This window comes from Crassostrea angulata, chromosome 7 (assembly GCF_025612915.1).
Source record: "Crassostrea angulata isolate pt1a10 chromosome 7, ASM2561291v2, whole genome shotgun sequence".
NCBI lineage: Eukaryota > Metazoa > Mollusca > Bivalvia > Ostreida > Ostreidae > Magallana > Magallana angulata.
The window spans coordinates 9913723-9927769 of record NC_069117.1 but is presented as its reverse complement, the minus strand read 5'-3'; the positions used below and the strand labels follow the sequence as shown (position 1 = coordinate 9927769).

The following is a 14047-nucleotide window of genomic DNA, read 5'->3' as shown; positions in this document are numbered from 1 at the left end:
AAAACCCTCGTTTAAGCCATGTTCAAGCAGTGTATTCAATGTACATTGAGTGACATAACATTTGATATTTCTACTATATTATGGAATTAGGCTTAAACAAAAATAGACTTTTAGCCAAACAGAGGAAATTCGGACTAAATTTTGCAGATTTTGTTTTCTGCTAAAAAGCTTTTGGCAGTACTCTAAAAATAAAAGTTAAGACTTTATATTTTAGTATATATAATTGTGCATATCTTCTGTTGGTTTTACCTCAGTTATTTATTAAAATAATCGTATGGCATGAATTGCAAAAATACGAAAAATGCTTAAAAACGATAAGACACTTTATCTCAAAATTTTGATCATTGACCTCATATAAATTTTATGCCAACAGAATAATGTCGATATAAGTAGTTTAATACTATTAATGTTTTTGTATTATCATCATTCAATTTCTTGTAAAATTGGAGAAAAAATGGGTAGAGATTTGAAAACTGATAGAGGAAATTCGGACTGGAATATTTTTAAAAATTGTCACTGAAATTTTAATGCTTTGTATCTTTTTAGTGCCACTACCATTCATTAACTATATTTCATTTTTTAAAGTGTTTAATTATTTGTAATATTTCCACATTTAAGAAAATCTCAATCGTAGTGTAAAATTTTATGGGGCTTTTCTTGATTTTCCAAAATAAATTCAATGGCCATTTACAAAAAAAGTAGGTCATTGACCTACTTTTTTGAAAGAGAAAAATAACACTACAATCAAAGGTCTAAAACATAACATAGATGGCTTTTCATTATCATCAGTGGAATTTTTTTTTCATTCTGAGTAAATGAACAATTTCGTAAAACATATTTTCCAAAATTTTTGTTTTCTCAGTTTTATATATAAAAAAAAAGTAAATATCTTGCAAAATATTTAAAAAAACAAAAACCTTTTCTGGCCACTTTGCAATATAATCCAATGTATTGTTATGTATACCTCTCACAAACTCGGGTTGGGTTCAGATTTGTTTTTTATGTTTTTTTTGATCGGGATCAGGATTCATGAAATACATAACCATCAAAACATTCTGTGGTCCCTCAACTTCACCAGTCAAGCTAGCCAGCACTAACTCCAACGCACTAACAAAAATTTCTTCACTTGGTTTCCATGTTTTCGGGTAAATTATGTCTTCATGATGTCTATATATTTGTGTTTCCACTTACGAGACTTTCACAGTAGTGTTTTCGTTAGTAATACATGATAGAGGCATAGTGTGTTAGTACATGTACTTTTCTATCGCAATTACATGTAGTTTGTCAGTTTGTGGCCATGTGGGGTTGATGGGGGTGTGAATAAGCCTTTTGAAGTTGCTTACAATCATAGCAATCAGAATTTACAGCCGACATCATTGATCTTGAAGTGTTTAGAACAATTTTAAAGGAGAGTTAGTAGATTTAGAAGAATGTGCTAATTTCACTCGATACCGAGGTCAGTACAGGATAGGAAGAAGAAGACAGTTTCAAAGCAAATATTCATAACTATTTTACATGTAGATGGTTCTCTCTGTAAGGAATAAAATTAATAAAATAAAATTAACCATGTCTCATCAGGAATTGATAGTATTACATTCACTTTGTTGTTCTTTTTATATAGGTTTTGACCCTTGGAATGAATAGACATTTGGTCTCCAATCCATTAATGAAATGGAGAATACAATGTGCAAGGATCATTTGTCAATAGTAAAGACAACTGATATATCCAACAGAATCTCCTTATAGTTATTACCAACAGACATTTAAGCTTTCAGAAATGATAATGCAAACGACCAAGTCTCTGCAGAACCATATCTTCTGTCAGTTAAGCAGGTGCACCAATGCAAGAAGTAAGTCACCTGCATGTACGTCTAGGTACACAGATATGAAACATTACCATTGCAGTATTACTACCGGTAGTGGTAACGACAGAAAAATCACAGGAGGGATTCTGTCAGACCCAGAGAACAAGGGCGAGAGACAGCAAGGGGTGAACTTTGACACTCTTGGAAGTTGGAACAATCGCATCAACATGCCTCTAGCTGTGGAGAAAAGCATCAAGATGGGAAGGATTATCCCAGAAATTCCCTTAGAGCAGGTTGGTATTGCTACTCATACTGGCAGAAAACTAGTGAATGAGGACAGATATGTAGTGGAGAGGCTAACACCAGAGATTCTGTGCTTTGGGATATTTGACGGACATGGTGGAGAGCTGGCAGCGGACTTTGTGTCCACAAACATTATACACTTCATCAGGCACTGGCTGGGACGTACCGAGGATCTAAACAGGGTGCTGAAACATGCCTATATTGACATTAATAACATGCTGACTCGCCATATGAACTTTTATTGTCTGGGTAAGGCACATTACAACATCAAGGATCTGTTTTTAAATTCATGAAGAGCATCTTGTAGATAGTTTGGTCATTACATGTATTAATATCAGAAAGTTAATCACTATAAATTAAGATGTCATTAAAAAAAATTTAGTTCATTTGTGGTTATGAACTTAAAGAAATATGAGCTGAACATATTTTTTAGAGTTTCATTTTTTTTTGCAGAAAACTTCAATTATGATACATCTAATTCTGCATATGACTTAAACATTTATGGGAATATATGAGAATTTTAGAAAATTGCCATTAATTATTAAAAAGAAATATTATTATTCTTACCAAAAAAGCATGTTTGCATTAGACGGCAAATATATCATTCCTATCAAAATATTCTTGAAACTTACAAGTAAAGATGTTGATTATCAGATAAAGCTGTGCTCAAAATAATGTAGGTACCAATGTTTGTTGTTTATCATTTTTAGCTCACCTGAGCTGGAGGCTCAGGTAACCTTTTCTGATCAAAATTGCTCAGCATCTGTAGACCTTGTTTTTTTGCAACCATGCATTTGAGGCTTTATCTCATCACAACTTCCTATCTGGAACCACCACACTGATGACACCTCATGTTGCAAGATGTGGGGTTAAATTATTTTTGATCTGTCCATCAGTCCACCCTTCTGTCTGTCATTCAGTTAGTTTGTTAATCTTGATTTTGTTTATCAGCACAACTCTTCCTAAACCACTACACATTTTCATGAAACTTTGTTTTAAATAGGGGCATGATATTTAGATGTGCCTATTGTCCATTATTTTCTGGGAATTTTACACGATTTGAACTTAAAAGTTTGGTTTTACACTAAAGATACCAAAGGAAAAATTCTTCTGAAAAAATTGGGATTGTTGTAATTTGTAAAAGTAATAATAGGAAAGAAAGCTACTTATTTTGCATACACAGTTTCAAATCTTGTCATGCCATGCATGTGAGGATGGGGTCCGCAATGATACACTGGGATATTCTTTTCTTTTCTTCTTATAAAGTTTGGTTTTTGGTCTTGCATTAATAATGTTCAGAATACCTGAATTGATGACAACTTTTAACATACACTATATATGAGGTTTGATCCAAAAGTAATGTCACAGATGCGATAAAATCATGAAAAATCCACATAAAGTGACAAAAATTCGTGCTTTAAGATATCTACCTAATTCAATTCAGACCCGAAAATTTTAATGTATTGTGATAATTATTTCTGAAGATAAAATATTTTGTAGAGCATGAGGTAACGATAGTTGCTGCATGCTAGCGACGTCATTTCTAGATCTTTGGTGTTCTGGTAGAATTTCGTAATTTAGTACTCTATAAAAATTTGCTACGATGCTCTATTTTACAATTTTTTTATCACTTTTTTAATAAAGTAACTTATTAATCTTTTTGTAATCAATGAAGTCGTAAATTGGATTATTTAATGTGCGATCAGTATGTCTTCAAGAAGTCATGAACGTAGCTTTATGATAAACATGTAGCCGTTGACTTAAGAACCAAGCATTAATTTTCCTTCAGAGCGTATGTCTTCTATCTATCTAATTTATTAATTAACATGACATATGCTTTTATTAGGTATTGGTACCACGTTTAAGGTACCTTGTTCACTCACTCCCAATTTTAGGTTGATATATCAATTCCAGTACATTTTCTAGTGATTTCTATCCATCGAAGCAAAAAATGCATCGTATCACTATTCGCATGTCCAGCCCTTTAATCCCTTGATCTAAAGACAAAAGGCATTTGGTAGATATCCAAAATGGACAGTAATGGTAATTTTTCAAAACAGAAAAAGTTAATAAAATATCTGTTTTAAAATATTGTGTTGTTTTGTGCAATTTCAAATTTTGAAGCATGTGATTTATTGATATATACAAACCTTAAAAAAGATTAAAATTCATGACGCGGCAATGTCACGTATATATCATGCTATAATTTAAAACATCAATATCTTGTTAAGTGTTCAATGAAAGTTGTTTAAAAAATCTAATTTGAATTTAATTTTTGATAAGGAAAATTTTGATGTATCATTTTGTACAATACAGCACCAGTGAGAAGCGAGGTGCATAGTGTGACATTACTTTTGGATCAACCCTTGTAGATTGCAGTTTTAACATTGCACCCCAACTTCATTAAAATTTTTCTTCCATGCAACCATTAAGTTAACTCAGGTGACCTATTGCTATCCGTTTTCGTCCGTCGTCGTGCGCTAACAATTTTACATTTTTAACTTCTTCTTAAAAACTACAAGTCCAATTGTTACCATTTTTGATTTGAGGCATCTCTATGGGAAGAGGAATCTAAATTGTGAAATTCATGGCTCTAACACCCCGGGGCACCACAAGTGGGGCAAAATATGCAAAAAAAGCAAAGTTTTCAAAAATCTTCTTCTCTACTCCCTCACATGTGAGAAAAAAAACTGGTTGCATGGTTATGATGTCCATGAAGCCCTCTGCCAAAATTGTGAAATTCATGACCCCTGTGTCGGGGGTTCTGGCTCTGGGGTGGGGCCAATATGGCCTTATAGTAAAAATGTATTAAATCTTAAAAAATCTTGTTCTCTACACCCCTATATATTTGTTAAAAACTAAATGCATGATTATGATGTCCATGAAGCCTTCTACCAAAATTGTGAAATTCATGGCCCCTAGGTCAAGGGTTCAGGACATTGGGGGGGGGGGGGGGGGAGGGGGCAATATAGCTTTGCATATAATTTTTAAAAATCTTTGTCTCTTTTCTCACACATCTGTATGAAAAACTCACTTTATAATTATGTTTTCCAGGAAGTCCTGTACTAAAATTTTAAATTTCATGTCCCCTGGAGTATGGGTTTTGACTCTAGGACAGGGCCAAAATGGATGTATAGGTGTTAATGCATATAATGTTTAAAAATTATCTTCTTTACTCCCATACACCTGAAAGGAAAACTGAATTCATGATTTTGTAGACCAGATCTTTAAGTTTTTCACCAAAATTATAGGTTTTATAGTTCTTTTTGAAAGATTTTAGGCAGGGAGATGGTCGTCATTACAGATTCAAATTTTTTTACCCCAGAATGAAAACTAATTAAATGCATATATGAGACTCCTCGACAAGTTTGTGTATGGGTTATATGCTACTCAGGTGACCGTTAAGGCCAATTGGCCTCTTGTTTCGTGAAAGACATATCAATTTCTTGAAATTGCTGATCAGATGACTGGCCAATAGGCCTGTTAATTTTTGTGATTGGCCGATCACAGTTGTGTCCGTGTGTGGCTTCCGAAAAACTTTACTATTTGAACACATTATGCTTTGCATTACATTGTTAACTACGCAGTGTCAGCTTCATGTAAATCTTTCATTAATACATGTAGTGTTATAACTAAGGAACATTGATTTGATATATTTCACATGCATAAGAATTACGTTGGGAACTACACTTTGCCTCCTAAAAGTTAATCCTTTCATTGCCATTGCAGAAAGCAACAAAACAGTGTGATTTACCCAATTTAATGCATGTTGCACTTATGGCATAACATTAAAACAGTTCATGCTGAAAACAGATATCACGTGCTGATCATTCCTTTAAAAGGAATACTTGTTTATCTTTTAGACTCACCATATTACAACTGTGGTACAACAGCAACTGTGTGCCTTTTACACCATGGAATTAAGTTACACATTGCTCATGTTGGCGACACCAGGGCTATATTGGGTCGGGAGGGACAGGCGGTCAGATTGACGGAGGATCACAGTGCTGATGATCCCCGGGAGGCTGAGCGAATCACCAAGAGTGGGGGGATGGTTATTGCCAATAGTCTTGGAGTTCAGCAGGTACCCTTGTGATCAGGCTTGGGACGAATTACATTGTAAAGTAATGCATTACATTACCATTACTTCATGAATTAGGGCATTAAATTACCATTACCATTACTTAATTTTCTTGACGAAATGCAATACATTACCATTACATGAGAAAAGTAATGCATTACCATTACCATTACTTTGTGAAAAGTCAATAAGTTTTAAAAATGTAATTTAATTTAATTTAATTTTTAAACATATTTTATTGAGTAATCAAATGGATTAGACAACAGGCAAAGCCTATATAAACCCTCTCCAAAATGTAATTTAAAAGCTAAATAAAAAGTTTTTGTAAATGTTTCATAAAAAAAAAAAAAACATGTTTAAACATATTTACAGGTTCATGTTTACTATCAGGTTCAAATTTAATGACTTATACATATTGCTTTTGCACTTTATGATCATCAAAGTTTCACAGGTTTCATCTTTTAATTGCATCCTGTCGGGTATGAAAATCTAAGATATATAAGTGTTCAGATAATAATAGAAAAAATACATGAATTTTGTATTTTCTATCAGTCCAAACTGTTGTACTTAATACATGTATACAACAAAGAGAGAGAGAGAGAGAGAGAGAGAGAGAGAGAGAGAGAGAGAGTAAAACTATTTTCAAATGGGTTATAATACTGGAAGTAATTTGTATGTATTGGGTGTATGTCTGTTCTCTGTTCTAATGAAGAATACAAACACTGCAATTGTATATTTTGAAACTGGGAGGCTACCTATGAAAACTATACGAATGTTTAGAATATTCAAATTTTGGTTCAAATTGTTATAAAGTCAGAATTGTATTTTGCAGTCCTGTTACACTTAAAAAAATTTTTTTTTGAAAATGTGATTCGTTAGAAATTTTTAAGAAAAAACTGAAAACCTTTCTTTTTAAAAAAGCTCATGACATTTAAATAGACTGTGATATATATTGTTTTACTTTTTATGTTGTACAGCGCCTTTGAGTTTTATATATAGGGCGCTCTATAAGTGTTTAATGATAATAATAATAATAAAAAATTGGGTTAGGCCTATAAAAAAAAGTTGTGTGTTTAGGGTAACCCGACCTAACCTACAAAAATGCCCGATCCTACCATTTTTAGATGTCTGTTTTTATCCGATTGTGATTTTAAAAAAAAATTTATATTATTTATATTAAAAACCCATTTTTAAATATGACACAAACAAACATTCTTAGAATTCATGCAGAATAAATATGATAAAATAAAAAAAAATCCCTACCTATCTAACCTAATTTTTACATCAGTGTTACCCTATACACACAATTTTTTTTTATAGGCCTTACTGTAATTAAAAATAAACTTTTTGAAATAGGTCTTGGTTTTCTAGGAGTGTCAATTTCAACTGTTACCCTCCCAAACAGGCACTATTTATTTTATTATACTGAATGTCTTAATTTTAAAGAAAGTTTTATTGATTTTATTAAGAAATGACGTGAATTCTACGACGAACTGTATTGCACATAATTTACACGCATGTAACAATACGTTGTTTTACCCGTTGCCAAGTATGTTGCTAACGCTTAGGGTAATAGAACAGATTTTTAACTGCGTCTAAACCAATCAGATTTCAGTATTTAACATGAAAATATAATAATTAGCATTACCCCAAGCCTGCTTGTGATCATATTCAGTGAAAGGGAAATTACCAGTAGTCATAGTATGACTACTCATACTGAAACAACCAATGGTGGTTTACCTCCTGTAGTGTACACATGTAGGGGTGTTGTAAACAACATCATTTGAGGTCTATGAATATATTTTTGATATTAAAAAATCACACATTTTCAAACTGCTAAAAGCATGTTTTTTCTCTAGGAGGTACATGTATTTGTTTTTTCAGCTAATCGTGTGTTGTTGATTAGTATTAGTAATTGAATACTGAATTTATTATATTCTTGTTGGAGGAAAATTCACTCAAAGATGGTACACATTTTAAAGACACTGTAACTTATGAATGTTAAAAAACTCATCTTAATGATTTAGAATCTATAAATTATTTAGATGAGCCAATCAGATTTTATGCTAATTATCTATAAAGATTAAAGATAAAGAAAATAAATAATATAGTCAGTGTTTTTTTAACAAAAGGAAGAGGGGTCATACCCCCTTTTCCCCTCCCCTTTGCTTCATGCCTGCCCTCCCCAGTCACAAAATAAAATGTCTTTGATATTCTAATGTTTTGGGTTTTGTCAGGTTGATGGGAGATTATCCATGACAAGAAGTATTGGTGACATTGAGTTGAAGAGTAAAGGAGTGATTGCCCGACCCTCCCTCAAAACCCTGACGGTCAGTAGCTCGAATAGTTCTAGCATTAGTTTAATAACTGTTTACCATGAAAGTAATATTTTAAATAAGCACATTCTAATTTATTGCAATAAAATTGAAATCACTTGACATGTACTGTGTGGACAGTTTTGTAATGTTCACCTTTCTGTAACAGTTTATAATTATAGTAGTACACAACAGATAAGTGAACATTTTTTCAGGGTTTTTTACCCTGAAACTAATATTTTGTTCTGGATAAGTAGCTGCCTTTAAATATTTAGAATATGAACATTACATATTTTGCCTATGTTGGTTCAAACTTACCATTTTACAATTGTCTTTGCTGCTATTTATCAAAGAGTATTTTGTTACTTTGAAATTCAATTATAGTGTATGTAATATGTCGCTCTGATAATCAAAAGAGTGTCAATCAAAAGTGAAACTGTATCGTACCCTCCATCACCTATTTAGAGTTGTCATACAGTTATATTGATATATGATAAGACTATAGCCAGAAATCGAATTGAAAGTATAGAAACTATGAGAGTATTTAAAAAAAGGAGAGAACTTCAGCAGTGCTAATTAGATGAGCAAAGTGGTCCACAGGCCTCTCGTTTTTAAACTAAATACCAAGTATTTTTCAGCAATGGTACAATGGCAATTGTGTGTTGTTCACTCCATGGAATTAAGCTTAGTAGATTAGTTGTGAAAACTGTTTTAACCTTGTAGGTAGTATGTTTTGCTTTTTCAAAGAACAGGTTATGTTGATTTGTTATTCTAGCAATCCTTTAGGTTTCTTATTTAACAGTTTGTTGCAAAACATCTTGAAATAGGTGCAATGTATGTATGACAATGATGTTTTTGACATCATTAAATATTAAAAGTAGATCAGTGACTGCTAATGCAATAACCGATAAAGATTGTCCAGCAATTGCTAAAGCATAATAAAAAGTTAAGAGACTAAGACGAATGATGAAATATCATGGAGAAGATCCAGGGTCATTGTTTCATTTCTTTCAAATATTCATTTTATTTATTTATTCATTTATTAATTTATTTTGCAGTTAAAACATGGGCATGACGGTTTTCTCATTCTGAGTTCAGACGGATTAAACTTTGTTCTAAATGACAATGAGGTTGTGGACATAGTGGGCATTTGTCAGAACCCCCAGGACGCCGCTACCTTCATCACTGACCAGGCCCTGCAATTTGGGACAGAAGATAACACAACGGTCGTAGTCATTCCGCTCGGTGCTTGGGGTAAATACAGGAATACGACACGGCCCATACCGTACAGCTTTGGGAGAAACCTGGTGGGAGGAAGGTTTGGGTAGATATAGGGACCCAGAGCTGCATTTAATGCAGGCTAGATTGAGCTATGTAACATCTTGGATCAGTTTTTGCCTCGAAAGAAAATGGGACAGAACTAGATCTACTATAAAGGATCTGATCCCCTACACTATCAATTGAATGAATGCACTAAGGTCCATGTTTGGATGTTTTTAAGTGATTGTTTGCATCTAGTCATAATATTTGAACAGGATATTCCGAAAGATGAAAATTATTTCATCTTTTCAAGACTGGAGGAATTTGATACGCTTTTTAATTGTTTTTGTATCGATTTATTTGAAATTGTAATAAAAAGGCAACAGATCCCTGCTTATCATTTCTAACACTAGATTACCAAAGAAGGTTTTCTATTAATGCTGCTAAAAAAGAAAACAGAGAATATACAGTCATGGTAATTAGATGAATAGTATTCTGAATCTTCCTACTTATTCTTACTTATTCAGGTAAAGAATACTAAGTATGGAATAATTATGATTTTCGCTGTTCAGTCTTAATTCATGTGTTAGTCATCCAAAATGAAGATCATTTAGAGTTCACAAAACACGTTTTCAATCAGATATTCAATTTAAATCTTCAAATGTAATGTTATAAGCCGAAAACTGGCCGTTAGTTTCATTTAAACAATATTTTATTTTGTAATTGACAAACATGTATATTGCAACAACAGTGCATAAGAGACTGAAAAACAAGCGTAAATGCATATTATGTTGGGTGCGTCTTTTAACCCCAAGGAACCCCAAGGAACCCCAAGGAAACCCCAAGGAACCCCAAGGAACCCCAAGGAAACCCCAAGGAACCTCAAGGATACCCCAAGGAACCCCAATGACAAAAATTAATAAATTTTAATACCCAAGGGGTCTTATTGGACTTCAAGGGTCACCTCTTAGTACCTCAAGGGTACCCCAAGGAACCCCAAGGAAACCCGTAAGAACCCCATGGAACCCAAATGATAAAGTTATTAACCAGTGATACCCCAGGGGTCTCATTCGAATCAAAGGCTCACCCCAAGGTACTCCAGTGATAGAAATTAATAACTATTTATACCCAAGGGGTCTCATTTGAATCCAAGGGTCACCTTGTAGTACCCCAAGGATACCCCAAGGAACCCCAAGTATACTCATTAGAACCCCAAGTAACCCCAATAATAGAAATTAGTAACTAATGATACCCCAGGAGTCTCATTATACCCCTATACCCCCACAAATGAAGTTTAAGGGGGTATATTGGTTTCACCCTGTCCGTCCGTCTGTCCGTCTCTCTGTAGATGCTACTTTGTCCCCCCTATAGAATTTTTTACTACTGCATGGAACAGTCTGAAAATTTGTACATATGTTGATCACCATCTGAAGATGTGCACCTGTAATTTTTTTAGGATCAGACAAGATTTAATGATTTTATGGCAGTTTTCATTTTCCTCATTCTATATATTGTTCACTGATGTTGAAAAGTAAGGGAGGTAATCCTTACAGATTTTAATAATTAATTTATAGCATTAAAATACCCTAAAATATATTTATATAAATACATTCAAATGGAGGTTTTTTGTCTTTATGTGTTAACTAAATTTATCTTTTATAAGTATTCTATCAACTGACAATGCAGAATTTTTGTTTGTCAATGATAAATTCTTAGGAGCTGGCTGAATTCATTTGTCCCAAGGAGGCCATTATCTGAGCCATGGTTTAGATGGAGCATGTGTGTATGGAAAATTGATAATCTGTAAAATGGGCAGTGGCTTTTGGGCTTATTTAAAAGGAAATAAATAATAACATTATTAAAATAAAGAAGTGAACTATTTTTAGAAGTTGTTTAAATTTATTAGTCATGCAAGTAAATTGATGAAGTGACCCTATAGGGAATTTAATTTAAATTATAGATTTAAAATTACTGATATGATTGTAGTGTTTCCGCAATTTTAAAATTGTTTGTAATATTAAATTTTCTTTTTTACATATTTTTACATAGTATGGTAATTATGGTAATGTTTTGGGATCTAGTTTATTAAATTTAACAAGCCTGTCAAAGAAAATCATATATAAAGTCCTAAGGGATCAATTTTCTGATATGGAGTTCCATTGTACCATAGCAGAAAGTGAGGAAAATTTGAAACAACTAACTGCATCTGTTAAGACTCTTATTAGAAAGATATTCAAATTTTTATCAACAGAAGAGCATTGCTTGGCTACCGGTATTTCCATTTACTGCAAAGGGTGGGATTATTGTCATTTTGTTGGTTTTCATTAAAACAATTAAATAAAAAAAAATATCATCAGATACATTAATTTGTAAATATATTACTGTTATACATATGTATTTAAAGTGATAAGTACCCCAAAGAACCCAAATGAATCCCAAGTATACCAATGAGAACCCAAAGGATACCCTTGAGAACCCCATAGATACGTCCATGGTGGAAAGTAAATTTGATGACCATGATGACCAAGGCCGGTCTCATTAAAAATCAAAGGGTCACTCCTGATACCCCAAGGATACCCCAATTATAAAAATTGGTAACTATTGATACCCCAGGATACTCATTGGAGTCCAAAGGTCAACTATTGGTACCCCAAGGATACCTGTAGGAACCCCAATTGCAAGGTACCCAATTGATAAAATTTAATAACCACCCCAATGGTTGTACTGTAAAACATATTACTAATTAATACCCAATTACTCAATGGAATATCATAAAAACATCTGGGCAACCCAAGGAACACTTGTGATACCCCAATACATACTGGTATGATATAAATAATGTTTCTCCTGACTTAAAATATCTGTTCACTTTGGATGAATTTAACAGTTAGTGTTGTCAAATCAGTTGAAAATCATAATCGAGTACCGTTAATCAGCAGAATTTGTTGTCTCTTACCAACTGATGATCAGCCAATATTGAATCAGTAACAAATTATATCAAATTCATGAAAATAGGGCACTAAATTTTATGTCACCACAAGGATGTCTGCAATTCTTCCGGTGAACCATTCATATGAACACTTAATATGACAATGTTTCTTCGGTGAAATTTTCAAATGAAGTGGAGAAAGATATTGTTCAGTTACAAAGACCCAAACTTGTTTTACTATTGACATAGGGGGTGTTACCCTTATTGGAGTACTTTTGAGAAAAGACAAGAAGTGATCATGGAAGTGTAGAGTGGGGCTATCTCCCCTTCGTGGGTACAACACAATGGATTGACCCATTACGCATGCAGAATGTTCACCTGAGAGGCACCAAAATACCTGTTAATTGCAGGTAGACACCCGTTGTATATTGGTGGTAGCTCGACAGGGATTAAAGGGCCAACATAACCCTTTACATGTATACACAATGGTTTCACCATCACTGTTGCAATATATTTACCTACACCTACATCTCCTTGTTTATTGGTAGACAACCCTTGTGAATTTTGGGTGTCTTCCCACTTTGCTATAATTCTGAAATTTTTATGGGTGACTGATTTTAGCTAAGTGGGAATGGTGCTCAGGTAAGGGTTTCAAAGAACAAAGGAAATTAATTACAGGTAAATTATAGTCTGTTCAATTATTGACCTTAAGCAAATTTTTAATAAAAAAAAAATAACAGGCAGTTTTTTGAGATTATGTTTAAAATAAAGTTAAAAAAATTAATTAGATACTTGTAATAAAAGTAAATTTTGATAATTAAAAAGGGTTTGTTCTATCATGATTGATCGTACAAGCTAATTTTTATTTCATGTAAAATTACTTAATATTCATTCTTTTGAGGAGAAGGAAAACTATGACATTACTACCCCTTCTATGTCCCTTATCAAGAACCTTGAAAAAATAAACATTATATGGTTCAAGTTTTGGGCTGTTGATTTTAATAATGAAAAAAACTATAAATGTTAATTTTATCAGAAATGCAGAGGAATTATCACACACATCATACAAATTTGGCTATAGTGGTTATGATATAAAAGAATTAAATGCTCAACAACATGCATGTACATTAAGGACTACATTTTCAGACTGATGGAACTATTTCAATATTTTACCCCTGAAATTCAGAAAAATTCTTGTAAAAGGACTATATATATGATATGGGCCTAAAATGGCCCTCTAAAATGAACATCATCATTTTTCTTTGTACAGATATATATGTGATGTTTTTACATAATGTTCATTTTGATTCAACTGCCCAGAATTTAGAAATATGACATCATAAAGACAACCTTT

At 32.9% G+C, this 14047-nt stretch overlaps 1 protein-coding gene across 1 annotated transcript; it reads left to right on the top strand.

The window, feature by feature from the left end:
- Positions 1–1022: 1022 nt before the first annotated feature.
- Positions 1023–10152, top strand: LOC128155969 (protein phosphatase 1K, mitochondrial-like). Its single transcript, XM_052817899.1, has 5 exons — positions 1023–1145; positions 1622–2357; positions 5972–6192; positions 8427–8519; positions 9563–10152. Exons 2-5 carry the CDS (start codon positions 1778–1780, stop codon positions 9830–9832), a joined length of 1164 nt encoding a protein of 387 aa, XP_052673859.1. The 5' UTR covers positions 1023–1145; positions 1622–1777; the 3' UTR covers positions 9833–10152.
- Positions 10153–14047: the final 3895 nt, after the last annotated feature.

What these genes read in the sequence shown, in the direction of transcription:
- LOC128155969 (XM_052817899.1), top strand. Translation starts at nt 1,778, where the DNA reads ATGATAATGCAAACGACCAAGTCTCTGCAGAACCATATCTTCTGTCAG. An exon ending in TATGAACTTTTATTGTCTGG is followed by an intron (nt 2,358 to 5,971) that starts GTAAGGCACATT and finishes TTTATCTTTTAG; the next exon opens with ACTCACCATATTACAACTGT. An exon ending in ATAGTCTTGGAGTTCAGCAG is followed by an intron (nt 6,193 to 8,426) that starts GTACCCTTGTGA and finishes GGGTTTTGTCAG; the next exon opens with GTTGATGGGAGATTATCCAT.